The sequence below is a fragment of the Tamandua tetradactyla genome, chromosome 23, assembly GCF_023851605.1.
Source record: "Tamandua tetradactyla isolate mTamTet1 chromosome 23, mTamTet1.pri, whole genome shotgun sequence".
In the NCBI taxonomy this organism is placed as follows: Eukaryota; Metazoa; Chordata; class Mammalia; order Pilosa; family Myrmecophagidae; genus Tamandua; species Tamandua tetradactyla.
In genome coordinates this window covers 32,225,765-32,250,321 of record NC_135349.1, presented here as the reverse complement: position 1 = coordinate 32,250,321, position 24,557 = coordinate 32,225,765, and the positions used below count along the sequence as shown (strand labels likewise).

At 38.3% G+C, this 24,557-nt stretch overlaps 1 protein-coding gene across 9 annotated transcripts in view; it reads left to right on the top strand.

The window, feature by feature from the left end:
• The window catches only part of TNRC6A (trinucleotide repeat containing adaptor 6A), a 101,916-nt gene that overhangs the window by 58,667 nt on the left and 18,692 nt on the right, over positions 1-24,557 (top strand). For 6 of the 9 annotated variants that reach the window (XM_077141512.1, XM_077141504.1, XM_077141508.1 and 3 more), the window contains 13 exons: positions 1,150-3,729; positions 5,029-5,205; positions 6,098-6,273; positions 7,456-7,488; positions 8,982-9,062; positions 9,403-9,454; positions 14,691-14,833; positions 15,208-15,354; positions 15,503-15,640; positions 16,500-16,628; positions 17,043-17,120; positions 17,409-17,619; positions 20,226-20,357. In XM_077141512.1, the coding sequence (XP_076997627.1) occupies positions 1,317-3,729; positions 5,029-5,205; positions 6,098-6,273; positions 7,456-7,488; positions 8,982-9,062; positions 9,403-9,454; positions 14,691-14,833; positions 15,208-15,354; positions 15,503-15,640; positions 16,500-16,628; positions 17,043-17,120; positions 17,409-17,619; positions 20,226-20,357 (3,910 nt within the window). In that variant the 5' untranslated portion in view covers positions 1,150-1,316. The remainder of the gene's footprint in view (positions 1-1,149; positions 3,730-5,028; positions 5,206-6,097; positions 6,274-7,455; positions 7,489-8,981; positions 9,063-9,402; positions 9,455-14,690; positions 14,834-15,207; positions 15,355-15,502; positions 15,641-16,499; positions 16,629-17,042; positions 17,121-17,408; positions 17,620-20,225; positions 20,358-24,557) is intronic. The other 3 variants (XM_077141507.1, XM_077141506.1, XM_077141509.1) reach the window with 3 other exon arrangements.

The following is a 24,557-nucleotide window of genomic DNA, read 5'->3' as shown; positions in this document are numbered from 1 at the left end:
TTAGGAATAGTCTATGAGAGGAAATTATTTATTTTGAATCTTATTTTCCATATTAACAATATCCTAATAGTGTGTTACAGTTATTTCATTGGCCTACAACCCTTGGAGGTTGTTTCATTAGGTCTGAAATATGATTTGAGATTTTGATTCCTCTTGTATTAGAGAATCACAGTATAAGCATCTCCTAAAGACAATCTTAATGTAAATATCTAATGCAGTTAATATCTGAGTAATTTATAATGACCAGATCATTAAATTGAAGGAGAATATTGAATCTGGGAAATTAACAAATGTACTAGAACTGCCTTACCTGCAGTACAATGACTAGAATAATAGGCAGCAGTAGGCCTAAGATAATAAAATTATATTGGCTGGTCATTAATGGTCTTAAGTTTCAGCAGTTGAAATTTTACCATAATTCTAGGATCTTCAGCATATCAACAGTTATTTTCTGTCGTCTTTTAATAAATATGGTTATAAAGACAAATTAAGAAATTTTATGAGGGGAAGTGAAAAGAACTGAAAATATTGTTGTATGCAATATTTTAGGTTGAATATGGACAATAATGAAATTAAAATATGATGAAAAAGACTTCAGAATTTTTATCATCTTGTTATAATACCCAGAGCAGTTATATGAGAAAGCTATTCTAGAAAAGGGAGGAGGGAAAAGATAATGAATAGATTTTATCAGGTTTAGCCTGTTCACTTTATCCTTACCCATTCTTTTACACCCCAGCCCCTTCTTTCCCATGGCAAGCCTCTGAGCCGGGGTTCTCCCATTATGCTAATGCATCACTAACACTCAGATCATCCTGGTTCCAGAATTCTTTTACTTGCTAATCAACAAACAGTTCTTAATTTCAACACATATTTATTGAGGAGCTATTATGTTCTAGGCTTCCAATACTGCTTTACGATCTTAGGATAACATTTGTGAACAAAACAGCAGCATTCTCTACCTGTGTTGAATTACTGGATACGGAAAGTCAGTGGCTAGAAGATGACTAGTACCTTTGTAACCATACTGCCAAGTATCAGCTATAAAATGTTAAAATACCTCTATTAGATATTCGTCATTGTTTCTTAGTGCCATTTTGCACAAATGACTTACACTTCACAAATTGTTGTTCTTTTCCTTTATTCTAGAGATAAACCACAGTACTTCAGGATCCCATTATGAAAATTCCCAGCGGGGATCTGTGTCTTCTACAAGTGACTCTAGCACAAACTGTAAGAATGCTATTGTAAACGACTCTGAAAAAGAAGCATGGCCCTCGGTTGCTGGCAGTGATCCAGAGTTGGCTTCAGAATGCATGGATGCTGATTCTGCCTCCAATTCTGAAAGAGAGAGAAACATCACTATCATGGCTTCAGGGAGTACAGGTGGTGAAAAAGATGGCCTTAGAAATAGCACTGGACTTGGATCCCAAAACAAGTTTGTGGTCGGTAGCAACAGCAATAATGTGGGCCATGGAAGTAGTACTGGGCCATGGGGTTTTTCCCATGGAACCATAATAAGCACATGTCAGGTCTCTGTGGATGCTCCTGAAAGCAAATCAGAAAGTAGCAACAATAGAATGAATGCTTGGGGCACTGTAAGTTCTTCATCAAATGGAGGGTTAAATCCAAGCACTTTGAATTCAGCTAGCAACCATGGTGCCTGGCCGGGATTAGAGAACAATGGACTTGCCCTAAAAGGGCCTGTAGGGAGTGGTAGTTCTGGCATCAATATACAGTGCAGTACCATAGGCCAGATGCCCAACAATCAGAGTATTAACTCTAAAGTGGGTGGTTCTTCTACCCATGGTACCTGGGGAAGTCTTCAGGAAACTTGTGAATCTGAAGTAAGTGGTACACAGAAGGTTTCATTCAGTGGTCAACCTCAAAATATTACCACTGAAATGACTGGACCAAATAACACTACTAACTTTATGACCTCTAGTTTACCAAACTCCGGTTCAGTACAGAATAATGAACTGCCTAGTAATACAGGGGCCTGGCGTGTGAGCACAATGAATCATCCTCAGATACAGGCTCCATCAGTTATGAATGGCACTTCCATTTCTCACCTTAGCAATGGAGAGTCAAAAAATGGAGGCTCTTATGGTACTACATGGGGTGCCTATGGTTCTAATTACTCTGGAGACAAATGTTCAGGCCCTAATGGCCAAGCTAACGGTGACACTGTGAATGCAACTCTAATGCAGCCTGGAATAAATGGGCCTGTGGGCACTAACTTTCAAGTTAACACAAATAAAGGAGGAAGTGTGTGGGAGTCTGGGACAGCAAATTCCCAGAGTACATCATGGGGAAGTGGAAATGGTGCAAATTCTGGAGGAAGTCGAAGAGGATGGGGAACGCCTGCACAAAACACTGGCACTAATATACCCAGCGTGGAGTGGAACAAACTGCCTAGCAATCAGCATTCCAATGACAGTGCAAATGGCAATGGTAAGAAGTTTACAAATGGATGGAAGTCTACTGAGGAAGAGGATCAGGGTTCTGCCACATCTCAGACAAATGAGCAAAACAGTGTGTGGGCCAAAACAGGAGGTACAGTAGATAGCGAAGGTAGTACAGAAAGCACTGGACGCCTTGAGGAAAAGGTAACTGGTGAGAGTCAGAGTAGAGATAGAAGAAAAATTGATCAGCACACATTACTCCAAAGCATTGTAAACAGAACTGACTTAGATCCACGTGTCCTATCCAACTCTGGTTGGGGACAGACTCCTATTAAGCAGAATACTGCCTGGGATACTGAAACATCACCTAGAGGAGAAAGAAAGACTGACAATGGGACAGAGGCCTGGGGAAGCTCGGCAACACAGACTTTTAACTCAGGGGCATGTGTAGATAAGACTAGCCCTAATAGTAATGATACCTCATCTGTATCAGGGTGGGGAGATCCCAAACCTACTCTGAGGTGGGGTGATTCCAAAGGCTCAAACTGCCAGGGGGGATGGGAAGATGATTCTGCTGCTATAGGAATGGTCAAGAGCAATCAATGGGGGAATTGCAAAGAAGAGAAGCCTGCATGGAATGATTCGCAAAAGAACAAGCAGGGATGGGGTGATGGACAAAAATCAAACCAAGGGTGGTCCATTTCTGCCAATGATAATTGGGGAGAAACTTCAAGGAGCAACCATTGGGGTGAGGCTAATAAGAAGTCCAGCTCAGGAGGTAGTGACAGTGACAGGTCCGTTTCTGGTTGGAATGAACTTGGTAAAACTAGTTCTTTTACTTGGGGAAATAATATAAATCCAAATAATTCATCAGGATGGGATGAATCTTCCAAACCTAATCCTTCCCAGGGATGGGGAGACCCTCCAAAGTCTAATCAGTCTCTAGGTTGGGGAGATTCGTCAAAACCAGTTAGTTCTCCAGATTGGAACAAGCAACAAGATGTTGTTGGATCATGGGGAATCCCATCAACTACAGGCAAATCTCCTGGTACAGGCTGGCTGGGGGGACCTATACCAGCCCCAACAAAAGAAGAAGAACCCACAGGCTGGGAGGAACCATCCCCAGAATCCATACGCCGCAAAATGGAGATTGATGATGGAACTTCAGCTTGGGGAGATCCAAGCAAATACAACTACAAAAATGTGAACATGTGGAACAAAAATGTCCCAAATGGCAGCAGCTGTTCAGACCAGCAAGCACAGGTACATCAACTGATACCATCTGCAAGTGCCATCTCAAACAAAGAGGCAAGCAGTGGCTCTGGTAAGTTGTAATTTTTTAGAGTCTAAGATATTATAAAATACATCACAGTATTCTGAAGGCAAGCCTTGTTTCAATTTACTGTTAAAAGATCTGTTTAGTGAAGTATTTGAATATACTTACTATAATCCAGAAGAATCTTGAGGAAAATTATAGGGAAATTATTCACCATTCGTTAAGAGAGCTCTACCTTTGGCGATATTGTGAATCCTACATACTTCATTCTCTGTTTGGAATGCTGTAGAGACGATTGAAAAAGTGTCAAGTGGAAATGCTGTGTATTTTTCTCAAATCTTCTGACTCAGGTCCTTACTCGTTTTTTTATGGTTTGACTAGAATATAGTCAGAAATAAAACAAGTTTCTAAGAATGTACTCTAAATACTAGGTGCTGTATTTGTCCTTAGAAGGGATTTATTTAAGTAGGAATGAAATCCAAGTCTTCTAGTTACAGTGGGTACTTAAAACACTTGTCGATAACTTTCTAGTATATTCCTACTTTCCTTTCTCATAGCAGGAACTAATTCCTCTCTCTGCAAATTATCTTGATGATGACATTTCCACTGAGTGCCATCAGAATGCATTGGCTTTGTTAATGGAGGTTTTATTGAACAATGTCCTCATTGGGCATGAAAATAGGAGTGCTTTCATAAACTAATCTTTTAGCACATATATATTGATATATATATGCAAGTATAGTTTATTAATTTAGCTTTAATTCTTAGAAGGAACAGGTAAGGTAAACTTGTTTGTTTTGGTTGTTGTTTTTTCTTTTTAAAAAGTATACTTTAGATTTTTAAGAACCATTGTCCAGCATGTATAAAAGTAGGATGCTTACCCATTATTAGTCTGGTAATTATTTTTCCAGTACGGTGTTGTTGAAAGGTTGCACTTTGGGTTAAAATTTTATATATACGTGCATGTATGCACAATTATCCAGCTTGATCACTTGCTTTAATTCGCTAGGCTTGGCTCAGAATGACTTGACCATTTCTAGGAATTAAGTTAATCCTCAGTGGAGGATAATTTACCATAATTGAGGTTATTCAAAACAATCTGCCCTAAACCCAGAGAGGATTTTGAAAGAAAGGTGAAAAAAATATTCACAACATATAGTTAAATTATAATGGAAATCATTTATTGGCTTTACATAAAACATGCCATCATTTTTGCCTGTCACAACATTATTGTTCAATACGTAAACATGTTCCTCATCCTTTGTTCTCTAAGTATTCTTTATTGCCCTTATTCCACTGTACCTCCCTACCATACGCTGATGACTTCTTTTCCCACACTTTCTAAAGGCTGGGGTGAGCCCTGGGGGGAGCCTTCTACTCCAGCCACAACTGTGGATAATGGTACTTCAGCATGGGGTAAACCCATAGACAGTGGTCCCAGCTGGGGTGAACCCATTGCTGCGGCATCCAACACATCCACGTGGGGTTCCAGCTCTGTTGGTCCACAAGCTTTAAGCAAATCTGGTAAGTTACTGATAATCCCTGGTAGCTGTTTTGAAGCAGTGGTGATCACTCATATACTATAATTAAATTGGATATTTTTTGTAACATTGCTTGAATATCCTTATTATAACGTGGCATACTAGGTGATGTTTAGTATTTGCCTTTTTGCATTTGTAGCATTATTGTTCTTTTCTCTTTCGTGACTTTTGGTCATTTTTCCTGGAAGTCTCACTTATTTGAATATACTTCACCAAATCTAAATTGTATTTTGATAAATTATCCGGAAAATGTCTAGTAACTTTCATACAATCCAACATCAGAGGTTGTATAGCATAGCCATGGGGGCACATACCAGACTGGTGTGGCTCAGGTGCCTGATAATTTCCTAAAAATTAAACCAAAAATTAGGCTTTGTTCAGAAACGACTCCAGTGTTCGGATCAACATTGTCACTATCCCATAGTCAGTGTATAGAATACACATTTTAGAATCCTTTTGGTTGGGTGTGGAGATGAGGTACTTTCTGGTTATGACTTCCAATATTCTTTGGCCACTTTCCTTAAGGATATGTGTCAAAATTAATTCTTTTAAATTTCCTTCATCCTCTTTGCATAATGTTTGTCATTATGCAGTGTATTGTGTTGGTTGAAACAAGTATGCCATCATGGTCCAGTTTAGAAATTCTCTGATATGTGAAAGCATGGGAGAGAGATTTCATGGGATTTTTAAGTAAAAATAAATTCTTGTTTAATGGAGCTTTTAACTCAGTAGAAAATTATACATGTTGGGAAGGGAAATAAAAGCAGGGATTTGCACTTCCAGTCCCCATCCTTTAAAAAATATGTTTGTCTTCTTTCTAGAAGGAGTTGTTTTATTAAAGTATGTTTCTCTTTGTATCATAAATCCAAAAACAGGACCAAAATCTATGCAAGATGGCTGGTGTGGTGATGATATGCCCTTGCCTGGAAATCGCCCCACTGGCTGGGAAGAGGAAGAGGATGTAGAGATTGGAATGTGGAATAGTAATTCATCTCAAGACCTTAACTCATCTTTAAATTGGCCACCATATACAAAGAAAATGTCATCGAAGGTAAACATTTCAAGGGCAATGCCCTTGAAACTTTAAATTCCAAAGATAGTTTACCCACAGAAAATTTAATGTTCTGCCTGCCCATTTATGGCAATCAGTACAGTCCAGGCAGTCCCCAACTTAGGTTTAGCCACTTGTATGGGCAGCCACCTAGAAAAAAACATTAGACCACAGGAACTTCCTTTCTCCCCACTGCTACAGCTTGGGATTTCTCTCTTCCTTCCCCTTCACCAGTGCTGCCTGGGACAACTCCTTATCCCAGGGTGGTACCTGCAGTGGTGAGGATGAACAGAAGGGCAAATCTCCCTGTTGACTCTTTCCATTCCACTGCCAATCCATCTCCCATTCCACCTTCTCACCTGAAGTCCCTGACTTCCCCTTTATTCAGTCAGATGAATCCTCCCTACTCATCCCCCATCTTCGTCCCTTTCCCATCTCAATGGTTCTGTGACAGAAATCCCTAGGATGTATTGAATTTGATTTTGCTTTTATATATGGACAAATCCTATTCCAAAACCTGGCTGTACATCAGAATCATGTGGCATTTGTTACACAGCTTCATGTACTCTCAGCCTACCGAAGTTTTGAAAATGGACCCAGCCTCTTGTCCTAAACAAGCTCCCCAAATGCTTCTGGTGCAGAGCCATGTTTGGGAACTACTGATTTACAGCATTGGTACTTAAGAGATGTTGATGGCTGGTGTTAGATTCTTCTGGGGACTTTTTCTCTTATTCACACTGTATGCCTCGTCCCCCAGGTGATTCTAATACATCCCTCCCTATCCTATTTGAGAACTATTACATTTTGAGAAATCTTAGAATTTGTATATCTAGTGGGTTACTGTACTAGGTAACTACCACAGTCCCTCCCTTTTAATCCTGGGTTTCTAAGTCTAGGACCTCCCATTTACATCTTATAATTTTCATTTGACTGAATTTGCCTCTTGCCTCACCTTACAGCATATAAAGTGCTTTTTACATATTTTACATAAATCATTTGATCCTCATAACATTCTGAGATAGTTTACCAATGACGAAGTGGAGACTAAAAATGGTGGTGACTTGCCCAAAGTTGTATAGCTAGTAAGTGACAGAGCAAGGATTTAAGTTTAGGTCTTCCAGTCCATACCCTGTGTTCTTCCCACTGGACCATGCTGTTTTGTGACTTTGTCTTTCCTTACAGGGTCTGAGTGGCAAAAAAAGGAGAAGGGAAAGGGTGTGTAGCCTTTTTACTCTTTCTCCTTTATTTCTACTAGTAAAAATCTTTAGAAAGCAACTGCAAACATTTATTTAGCCTCTGCTGTGTGCCAGGTACTGTGCTTGGTGCTGGGGATTCAAAAACACTTAGATATGAGCTATAGCTTCAAAGAGCTCATAGTCTAGTATGGGGCATTTAAGGAGAGCTTCATAAGAGTGTCAGCTTGAATTTGGAAGATGCCTGGGGGTGAGATGTGTTAAATAAATAGTCACTAGCCCAATGTAGCTACAATGTAGAATTTCTAGAAAGAAGTAATAAGCAATCTGGCTCTATAGGTAAATTAAGGACAGATTGTAAAGTGCCTTCAGTACCATGCCAAAGAATTTCAACTTTATTCTATGTAAAATATGGAGCCATTGAAATTAAGTAGCAAAAGACTACAGAATTTTGTTTTTTATTTTTAATTTTAAAGAAAGCTAACCAATGATAGTATGAAAGATATGTTAGAGGAGAGGAGGGACCATGGTTAAGAATCTCAGTTAGGAAGTTTCTGCATTAACTCAACTTAGAAATGTAGGCCTGAATTGGGAAACAATAACGGATATACAGTGGAAGGGACTCATTTGAGACACATTTCAGAACAGAGGGGACAAAAGGACATGGAAACCAGTTAAACATGGGGGTGGGAGTATAAAAGGAAAAGAAATCAAAGACGACTTCAGAAACGTCGGAAAGGGTTAGGTGCTTGCTTCAGAGACATGCTGCTAGAGGGGGAAATTATCAGGCTGTGTTCTGTTCTACAGTCAGAAGGAACAGCTAGTAACAATGGGATTAGGGAAGTTAAGGCCACTGATTGAGTATGGTCCTGTGATCTTCACATAAATGAGACCTTGGTCTCTGTGGTCTCAGTGTCCATACCCACCAGCCTACTAATTACAGACCCTTTATTCTCTCAGCTCTCATCTAAATGTAGTTTCTGTACTGCTTGGCAACACAAATTGAAATTTTAAAATAATTTTCGTATAGAAACTACTGATGGTTTTTAATACAACCCTTAAACCATAATTATGGATTAAATTGCTTTTTCTGAACTGATCTGAGAACCATTTTTACTTTGTTTTGGTGTAAGAATTCCAAAAACCCCAGACTATATTTAATCTTTTAGAACAAAGTCTATTTGTAAGTTAATCAGTTCTCTGTTATTCAGAGGCCCTTTTTTTCTTTTTGTGGGTCATCCAGGCCCATTGCTTCTGTCTTTTCCTTCTGACTACTTGCCTTTAGAGATTTCTCTATACATTACAGCTATACCAGAGGACTGGAGCAAAGGAAGTTGAAAATTAAATTAAGTTGATTTTTTAAATTGTTAACAACTCTGATTAAAGTTGGTTGGAGGAAAAATTATTGGCTAAAAATAAGAATTGAGAATTGTCTTGAAGTTTTATTAAGCCATCACTAAACCCAGATAAATAGAGATGGCCATGGCATCTTTTCTACTCTTTTATTTTACAAAGGGAATGATGAAAGGTGGAAACAAACAAGAAGAAACATGGATAAATCCATTTGTTAAGCAGTTTTCAAATATCGGGTTTTCGGTAAGTATGGTTTCCTAGCAGCCTCCCCCTTTCCTTTAATGGCAGGCTATATATTTTTCCTGGCTTATTTTGTTTTCTTAACAAATTATTCTTCATCTTTTAGCCCTTATGAATGTTCTTGAAGTAAGAGAAAATTACCCTTTAAGCCTTCTTTATTTTTCTGAGTTTTAATTTATATGGCTAGAAGTATTAACCACAATTTTATATAAAAATTTTTTAATCATGTTAGGCAACAAAAAAATTAATCTATATGATCCACTTGAATTTCAGAAATAGTGAAATTCGTCATTTTAAGATTTGGTTTTCTTGATAAATTAAGGTCTGCTTTTTCTTACTTCAGAGAGACTCACCAGAAGAAAATGTCCAGAGCAATAAGATGGACCTTTCTGGAGGTAAGATGATCTAATTAGTTTGATGATCAGTGACCCGCTTCTACTAAAAAAGCACTGACCCAGATTAGGAGAGGAAAGCTCTGTATTCCCATTGCAGTATTCCTGTTTGCTCTCCACCCTACATTAAAATGATGCGACTTTAAATTGAAGATCACTGTACATATCTAAGATAATCGTGATATTAGTCTGATTACTTTAAATATATTCATATCAAGAGTGAATTATCCCCATTAGAGGAAATAGTCTTCTTGATTCAGGGATCAGTGTGTACAAAGGCCCAGAAATATGACAGAGACACCTAAAAACATACTGGGAAAATTGCAAGTAGTTCCATGTAATGGGACAAAAAAAAAAAAAAAAAACCACCAAAATGGGATGGAGGGAATGTGATTATAAATGACAGGTAAAAAGGCTAGAAAACTAGCTAAGTGCTAAATCATGAAGAGCTTGGGGTTTTAAACTTCATTCTGAAAGTAGTGGGGAGACATAAAAGAATTTTAAAGCGGGACATACCATGATTTGGCTTTATGTTTCAGAAAGATGATTTTGGCTATAAATTGAAAATATCTTAGGACAGCCAGCATTGGCACAGAGGGCACATTTATAACTAATGTTAGCAAGACCAGTTAGAGATTTATTGCAACAATCAGAAGAAATTTCAAAGCCCCCAACGAAGATAGTTGATGGGAAAAACCTATTTTGCTGGAGATAGAGGAATTGGAATTGGTCACATTTGATAGCCAGTTTGAACCAGTTTGTTATAGGGCATGAAGGAGTATGTTTATAAACGACTTTTCTTTTCTGGACAATTTAGTAGATGTTAGTGCTGTTTTTTATGTTTATAAAAGACTTTTCTGGACAATTTAGTAGATGTTAGTACTATTGTATTAGTGTGTGTCCTATCGAGAGAGAGAAACCACACAATAATTTGAACAGGGAAAGCTTAATATAAAGAATTAGTAGCTTTATTGAGGAACTTAAGCAATAAGGGTTTGGTAGGTAAGAACAGAACACTAAAGAGTATATGAATAGCAGATAGTAACCCTAGATCTGAGATACGACACCTAAGGAAGAGTCCTCCATTCCCCATTCCCCCTTCTCTCCCTACCCCTCAGATTCTCAGGCATGGCTGTGGATCATTGCGTGGCAGAGAAGTCACTGTGTGCCACCCCAGTGGAATCCTAAGAAATACACCCTCTACAATATTCATGAAAGATGTTCATGAGATTTCTCATCAGAGGGACTGCTACACAACTGCCAGAGAGGGGGTGGCCAGGGGTCACTGGGTGAGGCAAGCACTGTAGGTACCTCTTGCTAGAAAAGTCTCCAGTGCACTATACTGACAAAGCTTCAGTACCAAGTGGCAAAGGAAAAAAGTATTTAAAAGGCCCAGATCCATGTTGACAGAGCAGTTGAAAGTATGAATTTGTAGTTAAGACAATAAATCAGTAATTGACAGTCCACCCCTTTTGAACACTTTAAGTGTCCACTCAGAACAATTGTTTTGACTCCCGGTGGAAGCATTTACTCTGTTGAGGACTAAGATTGCTAAGCCAGCTTTCTACACACATTAAACTGCAGTGCAATGGCAAAACAGCAACTCTGTTTGTACCTGACTAGTACAAGTTTTCTTTTTTACACATGAAAAGGCTTTCACCCTTTCCAAAATGAAATGCGCAGTCCCAAGATTCATCGTAACTGTCACTGGCTTTATTTATTGCCCATCAAATTCAGTTACATTTTGTTATGTAAAGACTAATTTGTAACATACATTTTCAACACCTTCTGTGTATTTTTTGATAAGAAAATGGTTAAAATATACAAATAAACACATATGCCTGATATGTAATAGAAAATCTAAAAAGCTACTATTATCTTCTTTTTTAAATTGATGACAAGCTATCACTGGTTTCTGTGGCTTCTTTCTTTCACTGCCTGTTCCATACTTCCATCACCCTCAGCCAGAACCTCAGTTGCTCTGGGTTCTTTAACTGGAAATGACCCAAACTGTCATTCTTGAAGAGTCTGAACCTTCAGACTAGTTTTCCATTAAGCTTTACTATGGGGCATGGAAGCACTAAAAAACTACCCAAAGAATCCCCATGGGTTCTAGACAGTCCTCACTACCTCCATTCTGTTTTAGCAAACCTATTTCCCCTTGATAATTGGAAATTGGTCACTTCAGCCATATTGGCCCCCTTTTTGCCTATTCGTTTATTGCCATAAGGAGTATATAAAATGTCTGTGTGGCACCAATTCAGTAGAACAATTGTTTTTTCTCCTGGTAAAGAAGTCTTTACATTCTTGGGGACCAAGATCACTAAAACAGAGTTGCTGGGACAGGAAGCAAGAATTCTGTAAGTGTCTTATTAGGTGTAATAGTAAGGGAGGCCATTCCTAGTTTCACCTTTTAATTCTAAGACCCATGTATTCTGGTAATGGAAAAGACATGTACTGCATCCTGTAAGAACACCATCCTTTCAGATACTGTCTCCTGAATTTCTTTATAACTTTAGTCTTCAAGAAACCATTCTACCTTCCAATTTGGCCACCCACTTTCAGATGATGGGATATGTGGTAAGACCAGTTAATTTCATGGGCATGAGCCATTGCTGCACTTCCTTTGCAGTGAAATGAGTTTCTTGATCAGACCATGCTGTGAGCTATGCCATGATAGTAGATGGAATTCTGTGAGACTATGGATGGCAGTCCAGGCAGAAGCATTACAGTCAGGAAAGGCAAATCTTTATCCAAAATATGGATGGGTCTTTTGCTGTGAAGAAAAGTCTTTATCTGCTCCATGGTTCACTGAATGGCAGAGAGGACAGTGGAAGTTCACCCTCTAGGGTGCTGGGAAAAGCTGTTCTCCATGACATGTCTCACCAGAGATACCTGCTTCAGAATTCTTTGGAGGTATAGGGAATACTAAGAGAAGCTGCTTACTGGCCTCCTGGGCATTGGAGAAGCTGTAAGACTGCCAAGTGAGCATATTGGAACCAGGAAGCAGAAACTCTTTTCATCTTGCAATGTCTCTCCAGTCCTTTCCAGTGACAGCTTTAGTGCAGCTGGCAAAGGAAAAATATGTGAAGAGCTCAGACCTGTTTTTCACAGACCAGTCAAAAAGCATAAATTGATACTGAGAGACAATAAGTCAATAATTGGCTGTTGTTTGAGATATGAAATATAGTAGGAGTAGCAGGTTTGATAGACAGGTGACTGAAGTTGTTTGAAAACCATGTGGTGATGTAGGAAATGTGAATAGGGAGCTAAGGAGGGATAGAATAGAGAATAAGTTTGTAATTAATTGGACATGAGTAGTAGTATAAGGTACAAGAATAGATTGACCAGAAAGAGTTGTAGGGTAATGAACCAAAGACAAAATCCTAGAGGAATGATGAATTTAAGGAAAGATCCTGAGGAGAAGTAGGAAAAATTAGAATAGAATAATTTTGCGGAAGCCAAGGGAGCATGGAATTTTGAAAGGAGGAAAATGATCATCAAGGAGTGGAGTTGACATTTGGGGGTGGCAAGTATGGAGTGGTGGATCATTTGTAACTTTAACCATGGACCTTATTAGAGAACTGGTAGCTATAAGAGAACTGGTAGCTATAAGAGATTGCCACTCTCAGCACTCTGTGGGTTTGTAAAGGGATACAGAAGTGTTGGGAATAGTTTGGAGAAGATACAATTTCTGATACTATTTTAAAGTATTTTATTTGGGCAGGCAGAATATTTCAGGGAGGGGTATTTACAAGAAAGGAGATTATATTTAGTGCAGAGGAGAAATTATGACTAGGAGAGCAGGGTCTCGGGAGAGGGAAAGATGTTAACCTCTCTGGTCTCTAGTGTTCCCATATTTTGAAAGTGGGTAGTGAAAAAAAAAGTGGGTAGTGAAAATAGTTATGCACATTAAATTAATTAGTGTACACAAAGCACTTATAACAGCTCCTGGCACATAGTAAACATTAAATGTTTAAATTTATTAAATAATGATTTATCATGGTGGGTGCTTCTTATTCTTTTTGTTTCTTTGTTAATGGGAATTATAGTTATAGAATTTAGCAGATTACGGATGACTAAAGATACCTAAATTATGTTACTCAAGTCATCTTTTTAAAAATGAGCTTTTAGGCTACTTTCTGTTTGCTAGTTTATTTTCAAGTTCATTACATCAATAGAAACTCCTGCCTACCCCTACCCACACACATACTTGGCAACCAGCTAGAAGTGTCAACTTGTTCTCCAGAATCAAGTTTCCCAGGTGTCCCCTTTTTCTACTCTACATCATTTGTCTGCTTTGAGGTTGTGACATCTGTTGTGGAAGCCATGGGAGTCTCACCCCCATGAATTCTCCCACACTGGCTTCCCAGAGAACTCAGAGGCTGGTGCTGAGCCAGAGAAATCAGTCAGTCCTCACACACACACAGCTACACCCTATCACATGGACAGTCTCAACCCAAAGAGGACCACACACACACTCATTTGCAAGTACACACGTGCCCATAAAACACACATACACATTCACTTGGAGCTCCCCATATTCAGGGTCTGCAGAGTTCCAACCCCCTCTTCTGCTAGCCCTGTGTACTCACGCCAGCCTTCCCCATCCCATGTGGATCCCTCTACCCTGAAGTTGAGACACCAAGAGGGGCTAGGGGCTTCTGCCTTCTGAAATTTCTCCCTTCATCTCTCAGGCCTCCTCTCTCTGCGTCCCCCACCCCCAAAGGAATCAGGGAGCCTAGTTCAAATTGATTGTTTTATTGGCTGTTTATATACAGACAAGTTTAGAAAAGGGCATGTGCTGCAAAGGGGCTACTCCTTCCCAGGCTGCGCTTGTGCTGCTCTTCCCAGAGAGGGTTGTTCCAGAGGCTGGAAACCCCCACCCAACTGGGACACTTTCAAGAAAAGAAAAAGGATTCCTGCCAGAATTGCCCCGCCCCCCCCACCTTCTCCACCCTCCTCCTTCTGTCTCCTCTCACCTACCTTCCCGCCCCTCACACCACTACTCTGCACTACAAGGTCATACTTTACAGGACACAAACTTTTGAGTATCTGCTAAACCCAACTTCCTTTGTGAGAAATGCAAGATTTATGAAATGCAGGTGCATTTTTCACTTATCCTTGTCAAGGCAAAAGTCATTTCCATTTGGAAAGTGAATATTTTGCTTTCTGCTTTTTTATCTGAGACCAATTAGGTTAAATTCCTGCTTGACCATGTTGTCCCCTCATTTATTAGGAATGTTACAAGACAAACGAATGGAGATAGATAAGCATAGCCTAAATATTGGTGATTACAATCGAACGGTCGGGAAAGGCCCTGGTTCTCGGCCTCAGATTTCCAAAGAGTCTTCCATGGAGCGCAGTCCTTATTTTGATAAGGTAAGATATGTGTTTATTTTTACTGGCTAATAAACCAATAGATTTAACATAATTTTCACATTAATATTTTAGACATTTCGTATCATATGGTTTTATAATTCAGTGCCAGATCCTTTTATTGGATTTGTAGTTCCTTGTCCCATTGTCCTATTTTAGCATAGGGATTGCATATATATTTCTTCCTGATCCCATAAAATATATATTTGGTTCTTTTTGTATATTTTAGATTAACACTAATCTGATCTCTTCTGTTTTCTACCTGTTTCCTGTTGATGCTGGAATGTCATGTGACTTCTCTTCTGTTCCTGAAATGATTTCTTCCTTCCACTTGCTTGTTTGGCTGGTGTTGCACATCTTTCTGTCTGTCCAATCAGGATGGCATTGTAGCAGATGAATCCCAAAACATGCAGTTTATGTCCAGTCAAAGCATGAAGCTTCCCCCTTCAAATAGTGCACTACCTAACCAGGCCCTTGGCTCCATAGCAGGGCTGGGTATGCAAAACTTGAATTCTGTTAGACAGGTAAGTCTACATGTGTATTTTAGGCTCTCTTTTAAATGATTTGTATAAGTTATAAGATCTCCTGTTGCATAGTTACTGTGTTTAAATCAGTTTGGTAATGGAATGCAAAAAATACCCTGTGGGTGTTATTGTTTTGTTTTGCTTGTAGAATGGCAATCCCAGCATGTTTGGTGTTGGAAACACAGCAGCACAACCCCGGGGCATGCAGCAGCCTCCAGCACAACCTCTTAGCTCATCTCAGCCTAATCTCCGTGCTCAAGTGCCTCCTCCATTACTCTCCCCTCAGGTAAATAAGCTTCTGCTTGATCTGTTTTAGTTTATTAAAACTGCCAGAATGCAGTATACCAGAAGCAGAATGGCTTTTAAAAAAGGAATTTTTTAAGTTGCAAGTTTATAGTTCTAAGGCCATAGAAATGTCCAAACTAAGGCATCTAGGAAAAGGATACCTTAACTCCAAAGAAAGGGCCTATTAAGTTTAAGGTTTCTCTCTCGGCTGGGAAGTCACATGAGAATGTCTACTTAGCTTTCTCTCCTGACTTCTCGTTTCATAAGGATTCCACTGGGGGTGTTTTCCTCCTGCATCTGTGAAGGTCTCTGATGGCATTAAAGCTTTTTCCAAAATGGTTCCCTCTTAAAGGTGTCCAGTCAGCAACCCCACCATGAATGGATGAAAAACATCTAATCAAAAATTACCACCCACAATTGGGTGGGTCACATCTCCATGGAAAAGATCCCACCCAATAATTTTGAATGAAGATTAAAGAACTTGGTTTTTCTAGGGTAGGAGAAAGTTTCAAACTAGCACAATATCCTCTTTTATTTATCTGGAAAAGGACCTTAATTAATTTTGTAAAGAGGCAAGAATATTTTGAATCTAAAATTTACCATTCTTTTCCATAAAACATCTTAAGAGAAGGAAGACTATAGCAAAATAAAGCTGGCTGGTTTAAGATTCATCTTTTGTCATTATTTACCTGTGAAAGTATATGTGAACAGTGAGCTAGTAAAACAAAGATAGGTAGGAAAGAATATAACCACTCAAATGGATAGTCCACAAGCTTAATTGCTCTATTAGTAGTTTGAAGTATATAATACATTAAGCTAATTTGAGTTTGTCAACATTAACTTATCATTGTGATCCTAAGGTTCCAGTTTCATTGCTGAAGTATGCACCAAACAACGGTGGCCTGAATCCACTCTTTGGCCCTCAACAGGTAGCTATGCTGAACCAGCTATCCCAATTAAACCAGCTTTCTCAGATCTCCCAGTTACAGGTAAGTAGAAAAAAATAAATACGTTATTCAGGACACATTTATTGAGTGTCTCCTGTGTGCTGAAAATTAGATTGTGTAGGAGACAGGACAAGCATGCTCAGGCCTTTATGGAGCTTACACTGTCAGAAGGACAGATGGTGAACAGGTGTGAAGAATGGTATGAGGGACGGCCCAGCCAAATCCAGGTGGTGGGGGTAGGGTGATCAGGAAGAATTGCCCTGATGATATGAAGGTTTAGATCAAACAAGAGATTGAATTTCAGCAGAAAGGTTAGAGGCCAGAAAGTCCAAGGAAGATATTACTCCACATGAGGGAGGAGATGTGGACATTGGCCAAAATGAGCCATAGTTGGTATGATGCATCCTAAAATATAAAAGTGTAATAATGACAACCTCCTTGTATTCTTATCTACAGCGATTGTTAGCGCAACAGCAAAGGGCGCAGAGTCAGAGAAGTGTGCCTTCTGGTAACCGGCAGCAGCAAGACCAACAGGTAGATTAGATCTTTCTACTTGCTAGCTATTCTTTGTTTTAATAAACTCCACTTATCAATTCCATTGTAATAAAACTCTAGAAATGTCTTTATTGAAATATAATTTAATTAGAATACAATTAGTTCTTCATTAAATCTGCTCTTTACCTAGAAGGTGTATTAACTGGTATATTAATGATTGTTCTACCTTCCTTCTAAGAAAGAAATGAATTAAAAAATGAAGAGGAATAGGTGGGTCTCTGTAAAAACTTTTTCCACGATCTTTCCCAATCATTTTGTTGTCTTAAGGGCCGACCTCTTAGTGTGCAGCAGCAAATGATGCAACAGTCTCGTCAACTTGATCCAAACCTGTTGGTGAAGCAACAGACTCCGCCATCTCAGCAGCAGTCACTCCATCAGCCAGCCATGAAGTCTTTCCTTGAAAATGTCATGCCCCACACTACACCTGAGTTGCAAAAAGGGCCATCACCAATAAATGCTTTCAGCAACTTCCCTATAGGTGGGTTTCTTGACCAAAGCATCAGCTGATGCTTGAGCATCAAAAGTGTGCATCCTTTGTCTTACCTTTTGGCTCTATTCCCTTGTAAAAGCTACATTAATTTTTTTTTTAACTATTTCCTCGTGCAAGTCACTATAGCCCTTTTCTAGGTTTAGCCCATCATCATGCTTCAGGAAATTCCTACTGTTTCAAAAACTCTATGCTTGGTTAAAGTGGGTTAAGGTTAAAATAAAGGAAGCATGTATTTTTAAGACTTGTATATCTTAATTATAGGGTATGAAGGGGAGGATTGAAATCACTGTTGTTAAAAACAGCACACTGAAAAAATTGTGAGCAGTGATGTTTTAGGGAAGCCACTGAAAGGGTCATATTTGTACTTTTCAGAACCTGGAAATTTAGTTATTGCCTGTCTTGACAAATACAAATGAATGGAATAAAAAAGAAAACGGAGGTGGAAGAAGGGATTGCCTTTATCACATATGCAGTAGCCTGTCTTCTCCCTTTTTGCATTTTCTTTCTCTTCCCTTACAGTGGTTTCTTAAAAACTAACATTGTTGGTTACTAACCTAACTGTAACAAAGACTTAGTTAACTGGCACATTCTGGCTGTGGGCAGAGATTAGTGCCTGCTGTTACATCTTTTATTGCTTCAGTGTGGCTGAGCTGGTACTTTATTGGCTCTCCCTTATATTGCCAAGGACTCTCAACTAGGACATAAATTGTACTTTGAGCCCTTGGAATTGTTAGTGGTTTCAAACACTTTGCCTTTCTTGCAGCTCCCTTGTCAGTTACCACTGCAGGTGAATACCACAGTAAACCATTTGGTGATGACCAGTTGATCGTAGAGTCTGGTGATAAAAGAATACCTAAGTACAGTGATAAGTTTGGGTATTAAAAGTGAAGGAAAGTGTGTAGTGAACTTTCACTGTTTGACTCTACACACTTGACATATTATTGAAGTTTTAATTCAGAGAAAATATCTCATACACCCTCGTCAGATCTAAGAATTTAAAGCTATTTAAAATAGTTGAAACTTTAGGACGTATAAGAATCATCTGGGTATGTGGTAAATATACTTATTCTGACTCCAGATGGAAAGTCTCCATTTTTACTAGCATTTCAGGTGGTTCTGGTGTTGAGGTCCCTGGATCACAGTTTAAGAAACACAGGCTTAGTTTTCTGAACACTGTGTCAGATTTGAATTTCTGTCCTTATTCTAAGAGACTAAGTCTGACAAGCATCATTCTGTCATCAGAGTTTAAGTAAATCATGCCTTACGTAGGATGTGGGACTCTCCCCTTTAGGTATAATTATTAGGGAAGGGCATTTTTACTTTTAAAATGATGATATCATTTGACTGGTTAGCCAGCTGACATAGTGTTCAGTTTGCAAGCAAAATATAGCCCCTGAAAGTGATCACATGTAATTCTTCATATGTGGTATTCTTGGGGGGGGGGTAGCTAAACTGATATATTTTATTAGAGGTAAACTTAAGCTTGTATCATGTAGCCTCTTTGAAAATGTTTTCCCTTAATTTGCCAAGTGTTCTAGTTTGCTAGCTGCCAGAATGCAATATACCAGAAATGGAATGGCTTTTAAAAGAGAAATTTAATAAGTTGGCTGGTTTATAGTTCTAGGCCAAGAAAATGTCCCAGTTAAATAAGTCTACAGAAATGTCCAATCTAAGGTATCCAGGGAAAGATACCTTGGTTCAAGAAGGCTGATGAAGTTCAGGGTTTCTCTCTCAAGTGGAAGAGCACATGGTAAACACAGTCAGAGTTTCTTTCTTATCTGAAAAGGCACATAATGAACACACAATCAGGGTTCCTTTCCTATCCAGACGGGCACATGATGAACATGGCATTATCTGCTAGCTTCTTCTCCTGGCTTCCTGGTTCATGAAGCTCCCCGGGAGGCATTTTCCTTCATCTCCAAAGGTTGCTGGTTTGTGGGCTCTCTGCTGCTCTTGGCTGTTTCATTCTTCATTGCTCTCAATCTCCCTTTTCCAAAATGTTTCCTCTTTTATAGAACTCCAGAAAACCAATCAAGACCCACCCACATGGGTGGAGACACATCTCCCCTAATCCACTGTAACAACCACTCTTGATTGGGTTACATCTCCTGGGAGATGATCTAATTATAGATTCAAACATACAGTATTGAATACAGATTATTCTGAGAAATATAAAATATTCAAAATTATATAGGGAAATAGTTTTCTACACTTAATGTAATTATAGTATCAACAGTTTTATGGTTCAAAACATTGTACTATTGAGAGTTAGGATAGCTATTTAGGGTTTGTTTATGTTTTTCTTTCTCTGACAACCTAACTGAGACTCCTGACACTGTTTTTGCATGACCTTTCCCAGGAGTCCAGAGTATCTGTGTTCGCTGCTTTGCCTTTCTCTGCTATCGTTTGCATTTGCAGGAAGATATTTGTTAAAGAACATTAGGCCAGATTGAAAATATTAGATTAGTTACATTTGATTTTCTAGAAAATAGAAGTTGTTTCAGAAGAAAAATGTGCTATAATTTATAAGGTTCTATTTATATATTTTTAAGGATGTGCTATAATTTATAAGGTTCTATTTATATATTTTTAAGGCTTGAACTCAAACTTGAATGTAAATATGGATATGAACAGTATTAAAGAGCCACAGTCAAGACTAAGGAAGTGGACTACAGTGGACAGCATTTCTGTGAACACATCTTTGGATCAAAACTCCAGCAAACATGGTATAAAATGGGTTCTTACACCTTGCCTTTAAGTATTTCTGGAAGAGTGCATGAGTGCTTCACTGGTAGAATGCTTGCCTACCATGCTGGAGACATGACTCCCAGCCCATCACACCCCACCCCACCTCACCCCCTCAAAAAAGAAAAAAAATTCCCGGAGTATACTAAACTTAGACCACTTTATTTTATTTTGACTATGTATTTTCAAAGCCAAATTATCTTAAAACTTTTTCTCATTTAAAAAGTGATTTATTTATTATTAAATTTAAATTACAAAAACATACCAAAAAAGGCAAAATTAACTCATATTACACTGTTGTACAAAAGAGATGAGATTATATGCATTTTTTTTAATTGCTCTCCTTTTGGTAGTCATTTAGGGTTTTTTCTAGTTGATTAAGTTGTTCTAATGTTCTGCTCATTAATATTTACTTGCATTAATCTATAATGTGTTTATAGTTGGGAATTAAAACTTCTACCATAATATCAACTTCTTGTATATTGATAGATTTTTTTCTTTATATGTTTTGTTGCTATGTGTAAGTTATATGAATTCAGTATTACTGTCTTCTCAGCAGTTTAATCTTTTAGAAATACCATTTTCATCTTATTTACTGTCTAGTTTGCTAGCTGCTGGAATGCAATATACCAGAAACGGAATGACTTTTAGAAAGGGGAGTTTATAATAAGTTGCTAGTTTACAGTTCTAAGGCTGAGAAAATGTCCCGATTAAAACAAGTCTATAGAAATAGCCAATTAAGGCATCCAGGGAAAGGCACCTTGGTTCAAGAAGGTCGATGAAGTTCAGGGTTTCTCTCTCAAGTGAGAAGGCACATGGCAAACACAGTCAGAGTTCCTCTCTCATCTGGAAAGGCACATAGCGAACATGTCATCATCTGCTAGCTTTCTCTCCTGACTCCCTGTTTCATGCAGCTTCCCGTGAGGCATTTTCCTTCTTCATCTTCAAAGGTTGCTGGCTGGTAGGCGCTCTGCTTCTCGTGGTGATGTCATTCTCTGCTCTCTCAGAATCTCTCCCATTCTCCAAAATGTTTCCTCTTTTATAGAACTTCAGAAACTAATCAAGACCTGCCTAGATGGGTGAAGACATGCCTCCAACTAATCCAGCTTAACAACCACTCTTGATTAAATCACATCTCCGGGGAGATGATCTAATTACAGTTTTAAGCATTCAATGCTGAATAGGGATTAGAAAAAATGCTGCCTTTACAAAATGGGGTTAGGATTAAAACATGGCTTTTCTAGGGTACATACATCATTTCAAACCAGCACGTTTACTATTATCCATTCACCCAGCAAATGTTAGTAGAATATCTTCTGATTTCTAGAGACTGCAAAATAAATCCATCCCAAATGAATATATACATATGTACATACATACATGTAGCCATGTACACATAAACTAGTAAAAACACTTGCCCTGAAGGAGCTCATTGTTTAGTTGCAAAAGCAAATGCAAAAATAGTCATGGTTCAATGTAATAGATATGAGAATTGTTAATATGTATAATAGTGCAGATAGGATAATAATACAGAGTGCCATCAGATTATTGAGTCAGAAATGTCTAACTTTGAATTAGGTATTCATTTCATCCTGAACTGAGTTTTTCAAGTTTACCAAATAAATAAGTAGGGGAAGAACAACAAAGAGAGAATAGCATATGAAAAGTTTAAATAAAGCAAACCCTGATGTGTTCTGTGAGTGTTACTGGGCATGTCTGGAAGTGAATGTATAAATGAGAGAATAGAGGAAAGTGAAGCTGGAATAGTGGGTATGGAACAAATCATGAAAAAAGGATTTTTTTTTTTTTATTAACGGAAAGAAAAAAAAGAAATTAACACAACATTTAGAAATCATACCATTCTACATATGCACTCAGTAATTCTTAACATCATCACATAGATGCATGATCATTGTTTCTTAGTACATTTGCATCAGTTTAGAGGAACTAGCAACACAACAGAAAAAGATATAAAATGTCAATATAAAGAAAAGAAATAAAAGTAGTAGTAATAGTAAAAAACAACAACAACAAACAAACCAACAAGCAAACAAAAACAAAAAAAAAAACCCTATAGCTCAGATGCAGCTTCATTCAGTATTTTAACATGATTACTTTACAATTAGGTATTATTGTGCTGTCCATTTTTGAGTTTTTGTATCTAGTCCTGTTGCACAATCTGTATCCCTTCAGCTTCAATTACCCATTGTCTTACCCTGTTTCTAACTCCTGCTGAACTCTGTTACCAATGACATATTTCAAGTTTATTCTCGAATGTCCGTTCACAACAGTGGGACCATACAGTATTTGTTCTTTAGTTTTTGGCTGGATTCACTCAGCATAATATTCTCTAGGTCCATCCATGTTATTACATGGTTCACAAGTTTATCTTGTCTTAAAGCTGCATAATATTCCATCGTATGTATATACCACAGTTTGTTTAGCCACTCTTCTGTTGATGGAGATTTTGGCTGTTTCCATCTCTTTGCAATTGTAAATAACGCTGCTATAAACATTGGTGTGCAAATGTCCGTTTGTGTCTTTGCCCTTAAGTCCTTTGAGTAGATACCTAGCAATGGTATTGCTGGGTCGTATGGCAATTCTATATTCAGCTTTTTGAGGAACCGCCAAACTGCCTTCCACAGTGGTTGCACCCTTTGACATTCCCACCAACAGTGAATAAGTGTGCCTCTTTCTCCGCATCCTCTCCAGCACTTGTCATTTTCTGTTTTGTTGATAATGGCCATTCTGGTGGGTGTGAGATGATATCTCATTGTGGTTTTGATTTGCATTTCTCTAATGGCCAGGGACATTGAGCATCTCTTCATGTGCCTCTTGGCCATCCGTATTTCTTCTTCTGGTAGGTGTCTGTTTAAGTCTTTTTCCCATTTTGTAATTGGGTTGGCTGTCTTTTTGTTGTTGAGTTGAATAATCTCTTTATAAATTCTGGATACTAGACCCTTATCTGATATGTCATTTCCAAATATTGTCTCCCATTGTGTAGGCTGTCTTTCTACTTTCTTGATGAAGTTCTCTGATGCACAAAAGTGTTTAATTTTGAGAAGCTCCCATTTATTTATTTCCTTCTTCAGTGTTCTTGCTTTAGGTTTAAGGTCCATAAAACCACCTCCAGTTGTAAGATCCATAAGATATCTCCCAACATTTTCCTCTAACTGTTTTATGGTCTTAGACCTAATGTTTAGATCTTTGATCCATTTTGAGTTAACTTTTGTATAGGGTGTGAGAGATGGGTCTTCTTTCATTCTTTTGCATATGGATATCCAGTTCTCTAGGCACCATTTATTGAAGAGACTGTTCTGTCCCAGGTGAGTTGGCTTGACTGCCTTATCAAAGATCAAATGTCCATAGATGAGAGGGTCTATATCTGAGCACTCTATTCGATTCCATTGGTCGATATATCTATCTTTATGCCAATACCATGCTGTTTTGACCACTGTGGCTTCATAATATGCCTTAAAGTCAGGCAGCGCGAGACCTCCAGCTTCGTTTTTTTTCCTCAAGATGTTTTTAGCAATTCGGGGTACCCTGCCCTTCCAGATAAATTTGCTTATTGGTTTTTCTATTTCTGAAAAATATGTTGTTGGGATTTTGATTGGTATTGCATTGAATCTGTAAATCAATTTAGGTAGGATTGACATCTTAACTATATTTAGTCTTCCAATCCATGAACACGGTACGCCCTTCCATCTATTTAGGTCTTCTGTGATTTCTTTTAACAGTTTTTTGTAGTTTTCTTTATATAGGTTTTTTGTCTCTTTGGTTAAATTTATTCCTAGGTATTTTATTCTTTTAGTTGCAATTGTAAATGGGATTCGTTTCTTGATTTCTACCTCAGCTTGTTCATTACTAGTGTATAGAAAAGCTACAGACTTTTGAATGTTGATCTTGTAGCCTGCTACTTTGCTGTACTCATTTATTAGCTCTAGTAATTTTGTTGTGGATTTTTCTGGGTTTTCTACATATAGTATCATATCGTCTGCAAACAGTGATAGTTTTACTTCTTCCTTTCCAATTTTGATGCCTTGTATTTCTTTTTCTTGCCTAATTGCTCTGGCTAGAACTTCCAACACAATGTTGAATAATAGTGGTGATAGTGGACATCCTTGTCTTGTTCCTGATCTTAGGGGGAAAGTTTTCAATTTTTCCCCATTGAGGATGAT